We start from the raw sequence: 18,636 nt of genomic DNA, 5'->3' as shown, positions 1-18,636 counted from the left end.
CGGTTTCAACTCTTGCTTTATTAATGAGATGACCTGTCCGTCATCTTGAGTGAAAGGGGTGTCCTGTGAGGTGTCATGTTTCATGCCATGTTCCTGTTTGAAGAGACAGAAAGATAAAGAAATTGATTATGGAGTCAAACACGAGTAGGAGAAGTTGTTGGTAAAGAAATAGCATTTAATTAAGCTTTATCTGGTAATGTATATGATATTAGCATTTTAGAAGAAATCATAATTAATTTCTGTTCATTCTAAATGAGAGTAATTGATGTTGACCTACCTCAGTGTTAGCTCCAGACCATGTTTAGGTTGCAGAATTCGAGGTCATCGGAGCTGCCTGAGAGCATGCTGTAATGGAAATGATGGCAGTGTGTTGAGGGGGCAGCTGACCCTCTGTTCTAAATTCATCTCAGCAGCGGTGAGATCTAAGCAGGCCTACGTGCCGTATGGATTAGCAGTTCTCCTGCTGCTTCCGCTGATTTCTGCCCTGGCGTCAGCACCGGGCTCCCATCACTGCCCCTGTGGCTGAGCAGTGCAGCTGCTATGGTTTGTGTCCTGCGGGGCTGGACATGGCAGATGTTTGCATTCCTTCCACCATGTCATCAACATGGAGGCCAAATGTCACTGTTTTGACCTGTTGACATGTGCAAAGACGTATATGGGACTCTTAGGTGGAAATCAGATTTGATGTGTTAATATCATATTTTGTATAGGTGTTAACAGAAGTATAGAACTATAAATCACAGAAAATCTTGTATCGCTTGGTGTGCTTGATTGATTTTTTTCCTTTCCTCAGGTTTTTCCAACTCCAACATGAACCTTCCAGGAAGAGAGGAGCAAGGTCCTACCACTTCATCACCACAGCTACAGGACAAAAACGCCAATCACCGCACATCCTCGCCCAACTCCCCCATTCCTGCCCCCATGGAGAACGGCAACCAGATCTCCAATGGTAATCTTCAAAAACTAGCTGTGTCTGAACATGGATATGTATTTTAAATGGCTGAAAATGCTGATCAAGGAGCGTGTTAGTGTGTAGAAAGCTTTATTGCGCTCTCTTAAGTGTCCTCTGTGTTTAAAAAGTGCCTTGTGTGGTCCAAAGACAAATCACAAAGGTGACAGCAAAATACATTATTCATATCCTTTAGGGAAATAAACATAGTAATTATGAGACCCATTCCCTGAACAATGGCCTTGCTCTAGAGGGTGTGTTCAAGCAGCCACATGATCAACCAGCATAACCTTGACCCAGCTGACCATGACACATGGAGGAGGGAGATCCCCAGCCATGAAGAAAATGAAGTGGGTTGAACCTGAAGCTATCATAGAGGGAGTCCATGATTAGTCTGAAAGGCTCTGGAGTTGATAAGGTGTCCATATGAGCCATCAGTCTACCTGGGAAGTCTCTTCATCTTGCCCTCTGTCAAACCCACACTCCATCTTGCACATTTGTCTTTTTGTCCCTTTAGTTAGGCTGTTTGGTGGTATGATCTCTACGGGAAGTTAGCCTTTGCTGAAAAAGGCATTTTTTTCTTCAGTCTTGAGATTAAGATTAAAGTAATTAGCATGGCTAGTTATTCTGTTTGGTGAGACTAGGGAAATTTTGACATCATTGCCAGCATGTTTCCTTCTGTCTCAACAGGAACTTTAGAGGATGATGGACACCACAAGTCAATTGCATCCAGTGCCTCTACGCTTCACAGACATATGGACAGCCACCACACTCAGGTAAACTCAGACGACCTCAGTGGGGTAGCGGGGGTCTCCCGGTGGCACAGGTAATCAAGGTTAATGAAAGTGAAAGCTGAAAGTTCCATGTCCTCCCAGGCCCAGCACTTTGCCAAATGAGCTGAGGGGGAAGTTATCTGGAGATTATGTTTACCGGGATATCACTGCATGTACTATGGAGAAGAGCCAGTGGCACAGATCCTCAGGCCAAAGCTATCACTGTGTCTCGGCTCTGCTTCTCACTGTTCACTGTGTGTATGTGTGTGTGTGTGTGTGAGAAGGCTAAAACCTGCATTGTATTAAACCTTAATGAAGCTACACGCCAAGAGGTTTCCATCTGATTGACATTTCTCTCTTTCTTAGACATTTATGTTTCTTAAAAGAAAATAGGAAACAATAAAATGCTAGATAATCTAAATTAGTTGTAGAGAGAGTATGAACATTAAAAGACAGAATGTGCTGGACGCTGGATTTAAAAGGTCTCTATTTTACAAACAGGGATGTCCAAAAAGGACAATATGAATGTATTCTGCAGTCAGTAATCCAAGAAAAGGTAACACTTCAAGTTGTTATAACTCTTTCATTCGTCAGACCTGATTTGAAGAATAATTTAACTGAGAGGATTCAATATCTGCTTAGATGAAATGAAAAATGTTGTTAATTTTAGTTAGCAAAATGTATACATTATTAGAAAATATATGCATCATGTTCAGAGATATCAAAATCATATCAGCTTAATAATTTTGATTTTTTTTACTGTTAATTTGTATATATATATATATATATATATATATATATATATATATATATATATATATATATATATATATATATGAACATTTTGCCATTTAAAATGGCATGTATACATGTATAAATTAGTATAAATTAGATTTTATTCACTATAAGATAGATAGTGAACCCATCTGCAATGGCCATGTTGTATCATCGCATGCTATCCCATGTCTGCTGGCTAAATCTTTATCAGGTCCGTACGCAAGTGCAATATGGAGGCTATACTTTAACATCTGGTGCCTGGGATTACATGACATATGAGATGACAGGTGTCATAAATCACATGTGCTTGATAGCCAGCATTGTCAGATCAACACCTAAATCATCCCAAGCAAATGTTCCCTGTCTGCTGGCAAAGAGATTTAGATATTCAGCCATGACATTTATGATATGCTGTATGGTGCACATCCTCCACTGAACTGTCACTTGTGCAGAAAGAAACAGGGGTAATGTTATTGAAATACACAGGCCTTGGACAAATACGGAAATGTGATAAGGGCCATGATTGTTGTTATACACAGTCATTCTGCTAACCCTTGAAGCTGGAGTACAGCTGATATTTGTGCATGGTGATATTTATGATTGCTGGCAATCCACTCCTCTTTTTTTAAGCGTTTTTCAGCAGAAAACTGTTCCAATGGCCTGCAGGTTTGCACACCACAATGGCATCATACGCTAGCCTTGTTCAAGTGTCTCATACATAATCTCTAAACATTTCCCTCAAAAAAAAAATATTCTGTGACAGTCTGTGTCCTTTTGTGTGTATGAGAGGTAGGGAGAAAGAGTTTGTCTCAGGATATAAAGCCCCCCCCCCATCCCATGGCCACCACATTATGCAATGTCTGCCAAGCCATAATGATTTATGAATATGTATACTATATAGGTCAGCCGGGTCTCCCTGGCACTTAAGCATAGTAAACCCACATGAGCCACTTGTCATTGAATGTAACAGGTCAGCTGAGCAGTTGTCATTAGCCATAATTGCTGTAGTTTCCCTGAGTGGAGAGGCGATATTCTTTCTTGCTCTGCCTCTCAAGCTCAGTGGCATCAGCATATGAGCCTTAACACAGAATAAGATAAGCATGCTTATCTAGCTGAGAACAAGTCCACCTTTTTTAAATTTGGTGACTTTTGTTAAATTTTGTTAAGCCTTCAAGCTAAATTCAAACTAAAGTCTTCTACCTTCCACATTAAAGCATTTTTTTACATGCCAAAGCGGATGAGGATGTGTATTGAGCGCCGGACTAGTGATATCTAACCCCTTCCTGCTTCTAGGAACACTTGGTGCCACAGGTTCTACAGTTACCAGCTCCCATTCAACCCTCAATCCCCTTGCTGTGTCACATGATATGGCCATCGGTCACATGATTACCTGGAAAACAGGAAGTGAGCAGAGCAGTAAAGCTAGAGCCATGGCTATAAAAGCCACCTTAAACAATAAACAGGCCATACATATGCACTCGTCTCCCGCACTTTAAATAAAGCTTTAATTATTCAAGTGGACAATGAAATATTCACAGGTACAGAATCTCCACTAGAGAGGTAAGAGATCTAAACTCTAGTGCTCAGAAATCGGACACTCTATTTACTAAGCTGCATATGCAGGAGTGCATAGGCTTATTCCTTTACTACTAAAGCTCAGAGCTGGTAACTTTACACTAGCTTTTAAAGCTCAGCCATCTGTGCCAGGTACACACAAACAGACTATTTAGAAAACCAAATATACAATCATAGTATTGGGGTTGACGTTTTCCAAACATTCAGCTGGCAGAATGTTTCAAAACTGCATTGTGTAATTACAGTACAAATATTATTAGTAATAATAGTGGTAGTAGTAATACTAGTAATATATAATAGTAATAATAATAGTTCTGCATAATGAAAACCCACACCTCAAAGCACACAAGTCGGTTCTGAACCTTTACTGTACCTACAGCAAGCTGTTCATTTCTCATAGTGCCTGAATGGATAAAAGCCAGATGGCTACAGAAATATGCCCTCTCCATTACTCAACTCTAACCTCAACAGAGGTCGACTCCAGAAGGACACTCGAGCCCTTAATGTCCTTATGGCACTCGGAAGCAGGAAATGGCCTTTTAATGCAGACGTCTTCTTCCTTGCACTGGCACATGTATTCATCATATTTCACTAGCCAGAATGTGCCACATGCCTCTATGTTTACCTCATCCGTTCACTATATATATATATATATATATATATAGGCATAGATAGATAGATAGATAGATAGATAGATAGATCTATATATATATATATATATATATATCCTGGCTGACACGTGTGATTGATAGGGGAACACACTGTTCCTAACAGCCAGAAAGCAAGTTGTTCAGGGAGCACAGACAGCAGTTGGAGGAACAAAGTGTTTCCACTCATCTCTTTGACTAATTGAGGAATCTTTTGCTGCCTGAGGAGTCATCTGTTATGACAGGTTGCAAAGTCATGCACTTGATGACCCTCTCAGCAGAGACCTTTTAGTAACGGAATCGACGCGAATACCTCTAACATGTTTGTTTTTGTCTGTGTTTTGATTGATGTTTTGCTGATTAAATGGATGATTGCCTTCACTCGTCTTCATTCACTACACTGTACACTAGGAAGTCAAGGTTTAACTTAGTAAACCCGTGGCATTACTCATGACCCAGTTGACAGCATATGTTTGTTAGGTGTGGTGTCAATGTCTGTTAGTGTTTCTAAACTGCTTTATTTACTCTTGTCTTCTGAAGCCTGTGTGTCTTTTTCTCTGTCTCTCCTCTCTTACAGAGGGGGCACCTCAACTTCTCTCCCTTTGGTGCAGGGGCCGCGCTCTAGCCTGGGCATGGCCATAGTGTCTGTGTAGGGACGGGGTGAGTTTAGCTCCACTTCGTTCTGGCCTTCTCCCACCTTTCATTTTCATGTTAGGAAACTGCAGCTCTGTGCTCTTACAATGTCTATTTTTTTTGATGATTGTGTAAAGATCATCTGTATTGGAATTAACTCAGGTATACTTGTAGCAATACAAATACATGTCTTCTTAAAACCAAATAGTAATCCGATGACTGTGCTCCTGTCAGTGGAATTAAAAAAGACAACTGAGCTGCAGTTTTTTTGCTCCACTACCTCCATTTCTGCTGCTGTTTTCTCTTTCGACGCTGACTCACTCCAGCCTTCATTCAATCAATCCCTTCTTTCAGTTTTTTCCCCCTTGGGTTTTATTTATTTATTTGTGCCTGTGACAGAGACTCTTTATAGAATTTGACCACATGCTCAGATGCTTTTTGTTGCCTGCTGAATCATGCCTTATGTCGTTAGAAACTTCATCTGCACTCCGACTGAGCCTCCAATATTTAAATAACCACAAATAAACGTCCATCTCTGCCAAATGCATTATAATAATGTCTCTGTGGAAAACAGTGTACAAAAGCTCAAACACACGAGTGTACAGTGTGAAAATTGAATTCAAACACACATATAGTGTGCTGGGTTTTTTTGGTGTTTATATAGTACACGCTGAGAGGTGAGTGTTCCATTAAATTAAATACTGATATTGCCAAAATCATCCATGGCTAGAAATCCAGCCAAACTCTAGCAGATATAAATGCTAGCGGCATTGATACTGTCACTGTTCAGATTCGTTCACACAGTTGCAAGTCACTGTACTATGAAGTCGCCAGTAGGCGTTCCTACTACTGGTTGCCATAGTAATAACGTTTATCAGTGGGAGGCGCAACTAGCATTCGACTTTTGACTGCAAATGAGTTTTCTTATGGCTTAAATGAAATATTCTGGAGAAGGATTTGGCGTTTGTGTATAAACTTCAACAGTGTATTTGTTACCACAACTCTCTATATGTGTATGTAGCATTACAGTGATACTGCCAGGTCACAGGGATGCACCAGCTCACTTAAACTGCATCTGATTGTCTCTCCAGGATTTAGCGAGTTTGAGATCCTAGAAATCAACACAATATCAAGCAAACTCCACAATATCTGGAGAAATTTTTCAAAACAGATTTGGTCCAAGACATGTTTTGTGACATCATCAAATGTCTCTTTGATTCTTAAAGAATTTTCTTTGGGATTAAAAAAATTCTATCTAATCTTATCTTATCCTGTTCACGGGTGTCGAACATAATCAAAAGTAATGAGAGAAGAATCCTGTGCTTGCTGCAACAAACACTGCCTTATTCTCTTCTCTACCTGTATCCTGTGTATCTGTTTATCCTCTCCATCTTCAGCAAATACTATACCTACTTTGTCTTCCACTGTTCAAGCAGCATAATGATCAGACTTGTCCTGGACTTACTAATATGAACTCAGTGACCAAGCACTGCTGTTGCCTGGATTGTCGTGTGAAAGCAAGGCTCTTTCCAGGCTTGTCCTGCCGAACAGCGAAACAGAATAAGAGCTCTCAGGTGAACTTGTAATGCTCTTCAGACTCCAGGCTTGCCAGGAACATAAGGAGAGGGGTTTAAGCTGAAAGCAGAGAGACCTTACTAATCTGTCTTTATCTATGGCTACACGGAAAGTAAATCTCATTTGTTTGTTTTTTTCACTGTGCGTGAGTGGGCGAGTCTGTAGAAATGTGCCGGTCTTGAATGGTTTTATTTCTCTGCCTGCTACCGTGCTCATTAAATATCATCAGAAGTGCATCTGAGGACAGTCAGATTCCAGGACAGTCTGTTTACAAGCGACCTGATACTTACTTGTGGGAACAAACTCTTACCTGCAGAGTAATCACATTAATGCTCTCTCTGTAATTCTATGTACATGTTACAAAATGTGTTCAATAAGAACTATGAGAACAATATTCATTTAAATAAATTGATAGAGATCTATTTTATGTTTATCCATGCATGTGAGTACATAGCTTGAAGGGACTGACATGCAGGATACAGTATTTAAGGAAATTAATGAATGAATAGGTGAATATATGACTAACCTTTGCTTAATGTTGTAGTAATGATGCTCCTTGATTGCTGTGCCCTTTGCCGTATGTTTCTGCATGGGTTAATAGGTTTGTGGATAATGTAGTCTGTTCATCTCCATGGCATATATATGACGATAAGGCCAATATGTCCTCCTGACCTTTCCACATGGTGACAGTAGGGATAAACCTCATCAAGTCCCAGCCCAAGGTTATGTCAGGTGATTCTTCCTTTTCCTCAGCAAAGATTGATGAAGGATTTTACATTCCTGTAAACACACTGACCAGCCAGCCCTGACTGCGCTGTTTATAGACATATTTTCCCAGTTCAGACTTCTATTCTCAGATCAAAAACTCTCAAGTCTTGCTTGGCCTTCTTTACATAAAATATTCTGTCGATCAGATAAGCAGTTTTGATTCACCAGCGATGTTTATGTTGCATTTGACATATAGGTTAGGCATGTGCATGTCACTGGTTTGACAGGGGTAGAGGCTTTTAAAGACACCTTGTGCCTCTGTGGTGACACTTTACACACAGGGGAATATTGATCACATTAGAATTGCAAAAAAATGGAATATTCCATCAGTATGGTGTCAATGATCTAAAGACCCCTGTTGATTATTCATGAGATGGGACTAAATCTACCAGTCTGGTTTAATACTTAAATAGTTAGTTGTCTACAGACCTATGATGGTTGATTGATGTGCATGATCTTGAACGTCCCTGTGGTTACTCGACAAGGTGTTGTGTTTAACTCGACAGTGCGGTAAACAAGGTACAAACGTCCTGTTACTGCTCTGCAGAGGCTGCGGTTTAAGAGATGGGAATATACCAACACATAGGTGTAAATTATGGATTAGGTTGGGTTGTGTGTGTCTGTGTGTGTGAGAGAGAGAGAGAGAGAGAGAGAGAGAGAGAGAGAGATGGCAAGCATGGGTGTGCTGGACTTCAAGAATGCCCCATTACTCTGCTGCACTATCAACAATGTTGGTTCGAACTATTTTTATGAATTAGTTCTTCGTCTTGACAAACATTGTCTTTAGATGGGATGAGGAACTAGACCACTAGTGCTTCATCTAAACTGCTTTCAGAACAACTTCTCATCACCGTGTCGCGCTTCTTCTGAACTGTTTCTGCCTTAGATGAGCTCTATATAGAACAAAACTAAAAGAAACAGGTTTTTTTCTGACCCAGTGCTGATATTGATTATTTATCTACATTGTGATTGCCTTTAAGTGATGGATTAGGACTTGGCTGTGCTGCTATGTTTCTGTATAATGGCCTGGTATATTTCTCATTTGTGGGTAATTCATGCAAAGGTATCTGGCAGAGCAAATCATTTTACACAATAGGGATGGAAAAAGAAAAAAGGTGGTGCATCTGAAATATGGATTTGACCAAAGAATTAATAACAATTCCAGCTTGTCACAGTGTTTTGGTCATATATTTCATGTTTTCACACATCAGCTTCTTTTTGTCCGTTCTGTTCTGTTTTTGTGTGTGTGTTCACTGAATTCAAATACAAAGCTGAGTATTTGATAAGAATTCTTAGTATGTGCTATTACAAGCGACATCAGTACACTAATTTAAGGCTACTTTTTCTCTTTTTATTAATCCTTTCCTAGGTCATCCGGCGATTCTGTGTGTGGGGGGATCAGGGGTCAACGTTTCAGGATTTGTTGAGACGGAGGAGGAGTGTGTGTGATGGTCGGACAGACTGCCAGAATGCCTGGCTCCAGACACATGGCTCGCCTACCTTACTGATAAAGCACAAGAGTAATACGACCAAGAAAACACCACCATAAAAAGTGGTACCTCTGCTAATCATGCGTCCTCGAGGAAGGAACCAGGGACTCTATGGTTTCTCTTCTTTTTCCTCTCCTTTTCTTCTGTCTGTCTGTCTCTCTCTCTTATCGCTCATGATTTGGATGAGCCATAGGGGGAACCTCATATCTGTCTCTCAGGCCAGGCACCAAATAATATGGAACCCAAAGGACATACTGCCATGTCACATGTCTCGGTGACCCTTCTGTCTACTACGTCTAAAGTCTACAGCTATCAGATTTGAATGCTGTGTGAAAGAGACTATTGGAGCCGCAGAGATTGCGATCGTATCTGTAACCCATCTCGCTGCACTGTAGTCTACATTTGTATACCGTATTTCAGTGTTGCTACTACAGATCAAACTGGTGCTGGCTGCTCCTGTGATTTCTGTTGCCTCAGTTTGATAAAAGGTGGTATTGGTGGCCCAGATTAGGGACAGTGTGGCATAAAGGGGCTGGGCTGCAGATATTTCTACAGTTTACATAACGAGTCTCTTTGTGCTGACCTTCTTGGTAAACTGTGACTTCAGGTTCAGCGACGCAGCTATGTCTCACACTCTTTCAGGTGCTTCTGAAACCCACCTTCAGAGGTCACGGGCATTAAAAACGGGGTTTGTCAACTCTTGAGGGTTCAGGTAAACTCTCAGTGATTTCCCATGGTGCATTTTCATCTGACACAAGCACCAGTTTCAGATGCAAAGCACACGTTTAACCGAACGAGTAGAATATTGCACACTCTGTGCCGACAGACAGAGTAAAATAAAGACACCGAAATGTAAAATAAAAAAAACAGAAATGGACTTTTCTGTATTTTCTGGCTGACACAAGACAAACAGAAGTAATCAACTAATGTTAGTTCATTAAAAACCAATGTAAATGTAGATTTGAATAATAACGTCACCCAATTTTTAAAGGTTGGGAGAAACCTTTGGACAGGAATTCATTCCACTGTGGAGGAAATTGACCAGATTACCGCACAAACAGTGCAGCATGTCAGTAATTGGAAAGAGATGTGTATTTTTTTTTGTTGTTGTTGTTCACATTCTGTACTTAGTATACAGGAATCACTGCTGGCTGCCAGCCAAACATAACGCAAAGCAACAAAACCTGTGGTTGTGCAATTACTTGAACTCCACTGTACCGTCTCTGGTCTTGTTCGAGGCCTCGAGCTGTCATTTATTTTAATTAGTTAAGTAAATACCATCTCATAAAAAAAGCTGAAAAACAAGTGTTCTCTTTGTAACTTATACATATGCCTAATGTGTAATGAGACATTGCTTTATCTGTTTATCTGTCTAGAGCTCCACATGGACTGGAGGTGTCCAGTATGAATAAATGCAGTTGTAATGAACAGAAATTTTTAAATATAATAACGTGACAGTGTCATGTCTGCAATGACACTCAAGTGGTTTTTCTAATCAGAAAATGCCCTTCATCTTTGTAAGTCTGCAATCAGTGTTCTGAACGTTAAGATCTTATTTCGCATCAGTTTTTTTTTTATTTTATTTTATTCTTTTTTGGGGAGTGTATTTTCTTGAGCTTCATCAGACCACGTGGTACAGACCTGTTCATTTACTATGGTATTGTTATTTCATATGTTTCATACTGACATGTTAGAATTGAGCCCCTAAACTCTATTTCATTCATGCTTGGGTCTCAGTTTCTCAAAAAAAAAAAAAAAAAAAAGTTTGAAAACGCACATTTACCCAAATTTAATGACTCCGCTCAGCAACCGGCCTGTCCGACTGAATGTACAGAACGTAAGAATGTTAAAATAAGCACACTCTCATGCTACCTGTGAAACCCCAATACCAGAGATAGTTTAATGTACAAAATGTTGGAGATTTCCTCGACACAGATTCTGCCACTTGCTATCTAAAGGGTGGATATTATTTGGTGATTGTAAATGTATTTATAAAAAAAAAAAACGACTTTGTAAATGAAAACATTTATGATCTAAGAACATTATTTAATGTGTCGTGAATACTATCCAGAGTTATATCCAGGCAATATATCTACTGAGTGATTTTAATGAGAAAAACATCGCTGCCAAATCCCATTGATTCACACTGATTTTGTAGGATCCTCCTAAACAACACTGTTCTGTGCAGAGTTTTGTTCAAAACAAATTAGAAATTGATTTTAAAGCTGTCCATAGTGAACAAAATAATGACTTGTGCCCTGGGGTTTGGCATTTGAAGTAAAACCAGGGTTCCCCAAAGGCATGATAGAACAAACATCATCGCTTGATGATGGTGTGTCACGTTGAACACTGTAATACAGTGCTTGGTGGGATGCTGGATACAGACCTTTCATGATAATCAGCTAATTTATTCTTTAGGATGTTTGCAAGCAGAGTTGCTTTTTGCTTTGCTACTGCTATACAGGGTTAGCGTGGATGACATATTTAGTTTTGTTGATCCAAAATGATTCTTTATCATATTGCCTGTCATTCCAATTATTGTACAGTAGGAACCCATTTTTTTCTACAGTATCCTTTAAAAAAAAATAAGATACCTTAGAGCATGAAGAGCACACTACACTGTTACTTTGTGTTTAGTGTGCTGCGTTGTGATCAAACAGACATATCATTCTCCGTCTCATCTGGTGCTGTGGAACTTTCCGGACTCCTGTGTGGACATTGTGTTTTATCCATGTAATGTGAACCTCCCTTCTCTTACTCAACACCAAAAACATCCATTTTTTTAAAAAATAATTCTTTGGTGCAAGGTGTCATTTTAAGGAGTGACATTGCTGATGGAGTTGGAACCTTCTCCTTTTGCAGTCACTTGCAGTCTCCCAGACAGAAATGGACAGCTTGAGTTCCTGTGCTTGCTCAATCTCTCTGAACTCGTTATTGTATATTACTGCATCAACGTGGATGTCGCTGCATTTCTGTAGTCACTGTTCCCTGTTTTTCTTCATGTTCTTTTTGTGCATTATCTAAAATATATAAATCTAACTATTCAATACATGCGTGTCTGTGGGAATCATATTTTGTTTTAATTATGTTTTTTTTTTTAATTCCTGTACAGCAATAAAGCACAGTTGTGCCAATGTCCGTGTCTCTTTCACCTTTTTTTTTTTTTTTTTTTTCAAAAAATACTTGCTATACATTGCCTTTCATAAGTAAACTTTTTAAAGCTTGGACCTGAAATGGACTTAACTGGGATTAAATGTCAAGGATGTACAGAAAATAGTCCATAATGCTGAAGTGAAAGATATCAATGTTGTTTAGAAACGCAAAATTCCTAACAGCATTATGAAGGCCAAGAAGCGATCAGAAAAAAATATACATTTTTGAAAACAACAGGAACAAATCAATCAAGGTTGCGTTTAAAAAAAAAATGAAACTTTGAATATCCCACTTACTTACTTACTTAATCCTCTTCACTCCTCGTGGAGCATAAGACAAGTCTTCTCCAGCCGTTTCTATCCAGGGTGAGAGTTGCCTCGGATCTGATGGATTTCTGAAGATGTATTTGGTGTTTCTGTAGCAAGAGTATTTTACACAGTGGGTTCCTAGCCCAATGTGCAACCATTCTCCTTTTGCATCCTGGGCCTGGGACCAGACAATGGCGGAGTTTGAATATCCCCCAGAGTACCATTAAATCAAAGAACATCTAAAGCTTTCGTCAGAGAAGCTGCAAAGAGGCCGTACTACCATGCTACAGGCACCATACTTCACTGGATAGAGTGTGAACCAGTGTTCAGTTTCTATCAGCTGTAGTGCTTTGTGGCCAAAAACTTCAACATGAGAACTTCTTGTTTTCAGGTTGTCAAGTCAAGTTAAGAAGCTTTTATTGTCATTTCAAATATATAGCTGATGCTGTACATAATGAAATGAAACATCGTTTCTCCAGGACCACACTGCTACATAAAACAAAAAATAACACAGAACTAAGGATTAAAGAGTAAGGTGTCCTAGCCACATAATGTGCATAGTGTGCAAACAGTGCAAGACACAAAATGATGCAATGCAAACATACAGTACAATACGCTAGAGGTCAGATAAATGAAATATCGCAGACTGTGTGGTTTTACTGTTGTCTGTGTGTTCATTCATCTGATTCTCATTAGTATAATATATATCAAGAGCAAGTGGTCATATGACCAAAAATTCATCCAGGGTCAAGATAACAGCAAGGACAAATGTTTAAAAAATGTTTTTTAGTTAAATAGCATCATTCATTTTTCATTGTTTGTATAGTATAAAATACTACAGTATACTATAGTACAAGTATATTTTAAGGGTATTTCAAGCACATACAGTATATTAGTAACAAGAAGGACTAGTCATGTTAATGCTATCAGCATCAAATTCTACTTCTTTACCCACATGTTTGACCTCCAAACTTATTAGCTTTGTATGATTAATAACAAACTCTGGGTCTTCCCTGAACAGGGATATTTATATTGTGATGAAGTATCAATATCAACGCCTAATAGCACCATAACTAGAAGAGTGGTTTCACAGCCATGTGGTGAATATTTGAGCAATCCTGGTCTTTTATGATATTTTTTGCTTTTTAAATAAAATTGTAAACTACAGTACATGGCCGAATGTTTGTGGACACCTGACAAACACTCATAGGTTTGTTGAACATCTCATTCCAGATTTATTCCCCCTTTGCTGTTGTAATATCTTCCACTCTTCTGTGACGGATTTCCACTAGATATTAGAGCATGGCTGTGGGGATTTGTGATCATTCAGCTACAAGGGCATTAGTGAGATAAGACACTGATGTTGGGTGAAGAGGTCTGGGGTGCAGTCAGTGTTCCAGTTTATCCAAAGGTGTTCAAATGGGTTTAGTTGATAGCTCTGTTCAGACAACGTCAGTCCTTCCACCCCACCTTTGGCAAACCATGACTATATTGAAAATCACTATATCCACAGGGGCATTGTAATGCTGGAACAGGTTTGGGCCTCTGAGTTCCACTAAAGGGAAACTGTAATGTTACACGTATAAAGACATTCTATGCAATTGTGTGCTTCTAACTTTGTGGCAGCAGTTGGGGGAAGAACCACATATGGTCAGGAGTCCACAAACATTTGGCCATTTAGTGTATGCTGAACCCCACCCCACACCCCTGTTTAAATATTATAGACTATTTTGTGTAAGTTCTGGTATACTGTGTATATAATCTCAATTAAGCCTTTTTTAAGTTCCAGGGTGTAACACTAGCACACACTAAATGTGGATTGGGCAGATTGATGATCTATTATTTAACAGCTTGTTAAAGTCTCTTGCTGTGTTCAGTAAGGTATTTAGCAGTGTAACCTGTACCCTGTGATTTTACAGTGTCAGATCAGCAGGTTTTTACAGTTGTTACCATTCACACGATCATGACTCAGTGTCTACACAGTACACAGCTGATTACGATCGGAGATCCTGGATATCCTTCCAGTATGACCAAAACAAAAAAAACATCTGCACATATACACAGCCCTTACATGCTTTATAATGTGTGTGCTTATGACAGACCCGTGGCATAATGCAGGAATGTGAATGAGAACAAGGACAGTGTGTTTACTCTGCAACACTGCTGACCGGGTGCACTTCCTTGTGTAAACTGATTACTCTTTTATCGCTTACTGGCCCATAAAGACAGCCCTGGTTCATAAATCACACAACACACTACAACACGCAATATAAAGCAGCCATGGTTGAAAATATAGATGCTGTAAAAACATCCTGTGAGCTAAACACATGTAGCTATTCTCATGTAGTCTGTGTTTTTTTTTTTTTTTGTGATTTATGAACAAATGTACAGTTTGAACAGAGCCCTCAATTTTTTTTTTTGTGTCTGTGAGTATATTGTAAAAACAGAATCTTTATGATTACAGCAGCAGTTATTATGTACAAGTCTACAGTAACCAGATGAGATTATCCATTGAAATATGGATGAGACTGTAAGCTATTTTTCAGAAGAACAAATCGTTAGGTAATTCATGTGGGACCATCCACACCAAAACAAGTTCAAGTGTAGATACGTAGTTCCAGATGCAGAAGTTAGAGGAACAAACCAGAAGTACAGAATCTGGGGAATCAGGCAAGTCTGGAGGGTAAGAAGAACCTCAGGGGTGTGTCAGGATCCAACATTAGTGTCACAACAGGAAGCAAGAACACTCATAAATATAGACAGAGAGAGACAGAGAGAGAGGGAGAGAGAGAGAGAGAGATTTACAAATTGCTCTTATCCTACAGTCACTTTGATCAGAATGGTGAATTAACCCTCATGACCTTATGGTAAGCTTTTATCAACAGACATTTGAACATCAACAGCAGCTTTAAAGAAACCACAGCCGAGGACACTAATAAGCAAGCTAAAATAAAATGTTATTGACAAGGCATACAGCAGAAATACTGAGAGGAAGCAGATTCAATTAAGAAATCAGTTTTCCCTTTGTCAGCACTGGGTAATGATAATGGGAAGCTGTAGATAAGTTACAGTATAACAATACTGCGCTCATTCACATGAGCATTTTGAAAGCATACAATACACAGGACGAGAGGTTAACACTTTAGTTGATGAGTAGCTGCACTGGGTTTTTAACGACGCATTAATTAGCAGTGCATGAGTCTTTTATAAAGCTTAAAGATTTCCTGTAGCTGGGAGATGGACAAAACTCATTCGATGAACTCATTCATGTTTAATGTGGACATATATGACCGAAGAAGTCTCACTTAACATTTTCTGTGCCAATGCCTATTTTCTGATTTTGATTCTGCCTCTCGATTTGAATCAATTCAATTCAGTTCGATTTGATTTCTATAGCGCTTCTAACAATGGACATTTTCTCAAAGCAGCTTTACAGAACATAACAAATATAGTGCAAAAAGTTAGATTAAGATTAATACTAGACAAAAATTTTAATCCTAATATAAAACTTATATTTAAATGTATTTGTATTAATCCCTAATGAGCAAGCCTGAGGCGACTGTGGCAAGGAAAAATTCCCTTAGATGGTAAGAGGAATAAACCTTGAGAGGAACCAGACTCAAAAGGGAACCCATCCTCATTTGGGTGACACCGGAGAGTGTGAATTACCATAAACACTGGAGAGTTATGAATTATGAATTATGTCCTTACATTACTGGCATGGTTGTTATTAAAGTGACTGACCTTCGTTTGCATCCGATTCTGTGCATTCTCGTGACATCTAGAAACAGCTTCCCATCAAATTATTCCATTCTTTACTTGTCATATGTATTAAACCTCTAATGCCACCGAACAAGGTTTGTCATAGGCTTATTGTTTTTCCAGCATCATTTTTAAAAAATTTTTTTTAAAAGTAATAAACACATTCAAACAAACCCCTTTTGCAAGTACCAGTGATAAAGTTTTAGCAAATATTGATAGGAATATATTCTAGACAAGTTTAGATAGAGCAAACCCCTGGTTATTTTCTCACCTAGTCTCACTATGCATTAGATAATTTGTGGTTTTGTGTCATCTTCATTTGATTCAGTTGGTTGCACATTGTAATGGCTCTCAATTGCACTAAACTGTCTGCAAATGTTGGTTTTCATTTGATACGCTTGAGTTCAGGAATCTGGCAGGAAGTGCTCTGATGGACACAGCATGCTGATTCTCAAAGAGATGGTTTTACTTTTGTAGATGATGTAAAAGCCTTTGGATTTGAGGAAACATAGAAGACTATAATTGTGAACAGTAATAATGAGGCAATAATTTAAGGTCAGTAAATAAATTAAAGGTCAAAAGTGTAATATAATATCATATAAACCAGTAGAAACCCATTCTATTGTGCATTTGTTTAATAAAATATTAATTACTTAACATTTTCTGGCATTTAAAATTGGCTTCTGGTTTCTGCACACACATCCTCCTATCCCTGCTCATATTGCACATATATATGTATATGTTACTGCATGAATTCATAGTCCTGCACATGTATTTTTAGTTATTGCACATACTGTCGAAGGTGACAGTTAACATTTCATACACATACATGCAACACAGGACGATTTCTCACATCCTGCTTCAATCACATGCTTCCCGTTTGTCCATATTGCACATGTAGTAGTAGTTATTGCACATGCTTTTAGTTATGTACAAATGTTCAGTTATTGCACATGCTGCAGCTATTGCACAAATTCCTACTTATTGCATTTATGTATTTATGGCACAGTTGTTGCACATATTAATGAACAAATACTTACACGTGTTGTAGTATTGCACAATTTTTTGTTATTTTTGCGCTGTAGTTATTACACAGATTATTCATTGTTGCTGGTATTATAGTTATTGATAAGTACTACAGTTACAGCACTGAGCTGTTCATATCTGTGATTGCTTGTTGCTTGTGATTGCATGAGGTTGATTGTCTTCAAAAAGAAACAACTCCTAAGCCTTAATATGAGAGTACCATTTGAGCAGAACCTGAGTACTGTGTTCTAATTATGTAATGTCCAATTTTGATTATCTATCTATCTATCTATCTATCTATCTATCTATCTATCTATCTATCTATCTATCTATCTATCTATCTATCTATCTATCTATCTATCTATCTATCTATCTATCTATCTTAGCCTTTTTTAAGGTAGCATAGAACACTGTAGTGTGATAGTGCCACATTCTACAGTAGTTTAGTTTCCAATTTGCCATGTTTAATGGTATAAAAATAATTACATGTAAGTCTACCTTTTTAAGTCTTATATTAAATTTGATCATTCCTTATGGTCATGATGTCATGAATCTGTATTGGATCTGGATCTGGATCATCTGTTCCAAATTTATGTTTCTTTACTGTGGTGATACAATATATAAAAGCAGTTCTTAGGAAGTGTAAAGGTAAGAAATGATCAGATGTCAGACAAAAGGATAGTAAAAGATTGGAACTTTGCTGGTACCATTACACAGATTTCAAATTTCCAAATTTCCATATACAAGGATGACATGTACAAAATCATACACAGTAGGACATGCAGTGAAATGCTTTTTACGATAAAAAAAAAAAAAAATAGTAAAAAAAAAAAAATGGAATTTTAAAATAAAATAGAGTAAAATGAAATGAAAATAAATATGGAATAAGCTGTCCTATAAGTCGAATTAGCTGAACAAGGAAAAGAAATAGAAAAAATATAGAAAAATCTAGCATGTGAATGCACTACAGTGACTTATGATATGAATATAGTGATGTGAGTGAAGAGCATATGTGTGCAATCCCACTGTAGCCTCAGATTTCTACTCTTGGATGTCTGGAGTGGAACCTGATGTGCTCTTCTGCTGGTGAGCTCATCTGATTCTGCTCAGCATGGTTGTAAAGAGTGGTTATTTGAGTTACTGCCTTCCTGTCTGGCCATTCTCCAGTGACTTCACTCATCAACAAGGAAAATCTGCTGT

The 18,636-nt window shown here is 38.5% G+C and overlaps 1 protein-coding gene across 3 annotated transcripts in view; it reads left to right on the top strand.

The window, feature by feature from the left end:
* myo16 (myosin XVI) overlaps window positions 1-12,321 on the top strand; it is a 122,705-nt gene extending 110,384 nt beyond the window's left edge. For 2 of the 3 annotated variants that reach the window (XM_058393041.1, XM_058393040.1), the window contains exons 33-35: window positions 794-949; window positions 1,640-1,725; window positions 9,067-12,321. In XM_058393041.1, coding sequence (XP_058249024.1) covers window positions 794-949; window positions 1,640-1,725; window positions 9,067-9,246 — 422 coding nt within the window. In that variant the 3' untranslated portion in view covers window positions 9,247-12,321. Of the gene's footprint in view, window positions 1-793; window positions 950-1,639; window positions 1,726-5,298; window positions 5,382-9,066 lie in introns of all 3 variants that reach the window. The other variant, XM_058393042.1, reaches the window with a different exon arrangement.
* The last annotated feature ends 6,315 nt before the right edge of the window (window positions 12,322-18,636 follow it).

This window comes from Hemibagrus wyckioides, linkage group LG06 (genome assembly GCF_019097595.1).
Source record: "Hemibagrus wyckioides isolate EC202008001 linkage group LG06, SWU_Hwy_1.0, whole genome shotgun sequence".
NCBI classification, from domain to species: Eukaryota; Metazoa; Chordata; class Actinopteri; order Siluriformes; family Bagridae; genus Hemibagrus; species Hemibagrus wyckioides.
Note: the sequence above shows the minus strand (reverse complement) of the source record. Positions and strands in the feature narration are given on the sequence as shown.